This window comes from Arachis ipaensis, chromosome B04, assembly GCF_000816755.2.
Source record: "Arachis ipaensis cultivar K30076 chromosome B04, Araip1.1, whole genome shotgun sequence".
Lineage (NCBI taxonomy): Eukaryota > Viridiplantae > Streptophyta > Magnoliopsida > Fabales > Fabaceae > Arachis > Arachis ipaensis.
Window position 1 is genome coordinate 127,409,827 of NC_029788.2, and position 3,249 is coordinate 127,413,075.

The 3,249-nt window shown below is 28.3% G+C and overlaps 1 protein-coding gene across 14 annotated transcripts in view; it reads right to left on the reverse strand.

Moving 5' to 3' along the window:
• Window positions 228-3,249, reverse strand: part of LOC107635325 — a 7,132-nt gene continuing 4,110 nt past the window's right edge. For 13 of the 14 annotated variants that reach the window (XM_021122026.1, XM_021122024.1, XM_021122028.1 and 10 more), the window contains 3 exons: window positions 2,670-3,086; window positions 1,284-1,546; window positions 228-599 (listed from right to left, as the gene is read on the reverse strand). In XM_021122026.1, the coding sequence (XP_020977685.1) occupies window positions 339-599; window positions 1,284-1,546; window positions 2,670-3,086 (941 nt within the window). In that variant the 3' untranslated portion in view covers window positions 228-338. The remainder of the gene's footprint in view (window positions 600-1,283; window positions 1,547-2,669; window positions 3,087-3,249) is intronic. The other variant, XM_021122023.1, reaches the window with a different exon arrangement.

A 3,249-nucleotide genomic window follows, 5' to 3' on the forward strand; every position in this document is an offset into this window, starting at 1 on the left:
CATAACTTTAAATCTATTAGATTAAATAAAGTTTTTAGGACATCTTAATTTTGTAACTATAGTAACATTTTATGGTTGATCTTGCTCAAGAACATGTTTATTTTTTGTACTTGAAGCTACAATGCATCTTTAAACTTGAAATGGCATTAGTTGAACGGTATTACCACATCCAATTTAGGTTACATAAACCTCCTACTAATTAATTACTATCCTTTGGGTTACTCAAATTTACCCTTTAAACCATGGAATAGAAAAATATAAGAGATCAAAGTTTCTATGACATAATAATACCATATATATTCTAACAAAAAATGGAGAAGTAATATGAATGATGAAGATCAACTAGGAAAAAGCAAGAAAGTTGGTTCAACATGTATCCTTCTATTTACAAAAGTGATCTTGTTCAATTTACTACGACACCATGCTAGTTGATCAGTCGTTATTCTTGACATGTTCAACACTCTCCAAACTAATTTCATATCCACTTGAGAGAAAAAATAAAGCACTTGATCTGTCCCATCTTCATCATAATCATGCTTCTTAAGTTTCTTCAATATGCAGCTTTCACTCCTCAATACCTCTCTCAATCTCTTTTCCTTCTGCCAATCCAAAACAACAACAACTCAAGACCAAACCTATAAAATATATATATATACCGAAACCACCAAATATTCACTCTTCTAGTGCTAAAACTTTATATTACGTATAACTACTTGAAATTACAACCTTTAATCATATTTTTTTTTAATAAACTAACCTCATAAGTAGATTATTTGACCCAAATAACTTAGAACAAACGTCTCATTTTTTAGTATTAAAAAAGTTTATATAATACATTTCGAACATTTATCACATGTATTATTCAACATTGACTAAGTAAAACAGATGATAAGTAAATTTTAAACACTCATATATAATTATATTCATACGAAGTTAATAATGAAAAATATTAAACAATAATTTAGTAATAAATATTAAATAATCTAATAATTTTTAATTATCAAATTTATATGAAAAATAACTATACTTAAGTTTCACCTAAATAAATATTGATGATATCCTTCTCATTATCATTCAATCATAAGTTGTAATAAAATACAAGTATATATATTTTTGCAATTTTGGTTTGATGCTGCAAATTAAAACATTATTATTATAATTAAATGACGAAATTAAAGTCATATATCAACCGAACTTGGTGAAGAGAAAAACTAATTTACATGTCCACGTAATTAAAAACTATATATGTGGCTTTAATTATTAAAAGTTTTATTATTTTTTACCTTTTGAAGATCTGTTAGAATTTCTAGTAAAAGCTGTGAATCTGAGAGATCCTGTAGCTGCATGAGTTGATGAGTTTCTCTTGCAGATTTAAGTGTGAAGCTAGATGCATCCTTATCAGCTCTTATAAAACGCCAAATTGTTCTGATTGATTCTTCCAAAATCTCCACTAACATGTCACTTGTTATTATTATAGACTCATCATCTGCTGCTACATCTCCTCCTTTTTGTCTTTGTTTCTTTTTATCTTTGGAACTGTTGTCTTCTGCATGCATAACCAATTAAATAAGGTTCTATATCCATAAGGAATTTGTTTGTCTCATTTTTATTTATGTATATATTATGGTCCCCTCATCATCAAAGAAAAGCTTAAAGGGACATTTCAGAAAGTGGGACAATTAAAGTGACATAGAAGATGTTCATTTATTATATTATTATAGGTCAATGATGCAAACAGTAACACTCAACCAGTTGTAATGCATTAGCATTTTAGCAGTGTTTAGTAGATGCAAATGCATTAATTACAGTATATCAAAAGCTTTAAAACTTTGGTTTGATGATACTACAAATTTTGGTTTATTTAATTTCCTAATCCGTGTCTTAGAATATGAGAAGATAATCTTGATGTGGAAATTACAAGAGTCATAGATATCTCTCTCTACCAATTTTTCACTTTTGTTAAGATGAGATATGATGATATAATCAATAAAAATACTAATTTTTCAACAAGAATGGATCATCTCAAATTCTCAATTGTTAAAAAAAATTGAGAGTGTAAAGTGTAATCTCTAACCTTTCATTGCTTTCTCTCTCATATTTATTTTTTATTCCACTTATAAAATTAATGATAAGAGATCACACTTTACTCCTTCAATTATTAAAAAAAATTGAAAAGATTCATTCTCATTTGACAACAAAAAAAAAGTATATAACTAAAAAGATAAGGGTAATTCAGACTTTTTATCTTTATAATTGAGGATTATTTGTTCTATTTGTAATTGTAAAAAAAATATTATTTGTATACTAAAATCTCTCACTAAAATCAGTCACTAATGTATTTGTGTATAAATACATGTGTAATTTATTTTTTTTTAAATATGTATTTGTATTTTAATATGTAATATTAGTAACTAACTTTAATGACTGATTTTTAGTACACATGTAGAAGGGTTGAAAGTCAAATTAGAAGGGTTGAAAGTCAAATGAGTAGTTTTCTGCGATCAAATCCACATCCAAAGTAACTTAAAATTTGAGAAAAAATTCAATCCTATCTCCAATAATTAAAAAAGAAAAATATTGAAAGTTTTTCTCCTCATATTTTTAGTGAGAGAAACTTGATAGTTTAATGTTAAAATCATCTAAAAAGTAGTTAGTGGTGTATTAATTACCTCTAACGAGTGGAACTTGAAGAAGATTCCTCATGACACAACGATTCTTGGTGTAGTTTTCAACTCGTGGACCTTGGAAAGGTTCATTCTCTATAAATCTCTGAATCAAAACCTGGAACTGTTGAAATTCCCCAGCAACCTCATTGAATCTTTTCAAACCGTATTGGTCACTTTCCCACAGCTCCAATGCCTTCTCATATTCCCATTGAAGAAACTCCCAAGAAAGGCATAATTGCCCCACATAAACCATTTCCAAGTCACTGTATAGTTCCCTCATGAACTTGTTTGTCGCGTCCCCGGACTCCTTGTTCTTTCGCCGGCCGCTCTGTGGCCGACGAAGAATGTTTTTTATGGCATAATTAGACGATTTTTTATGCCATGAAAGTGTCTGGAGTGGATCTTTTGACGATAAAAAACCTATCATTTTCCACAAGAGAAATTTATAAAAATATTTTCTTCGCATTTTACTGTCCATTTTTAATATATCTTCTGTGTAATATATATTTCGACACAATTTTTTAAATGTTTCCACAATCATATACTAAAAAATGATAAATGAAAACAAATTTATGGGAGTAGC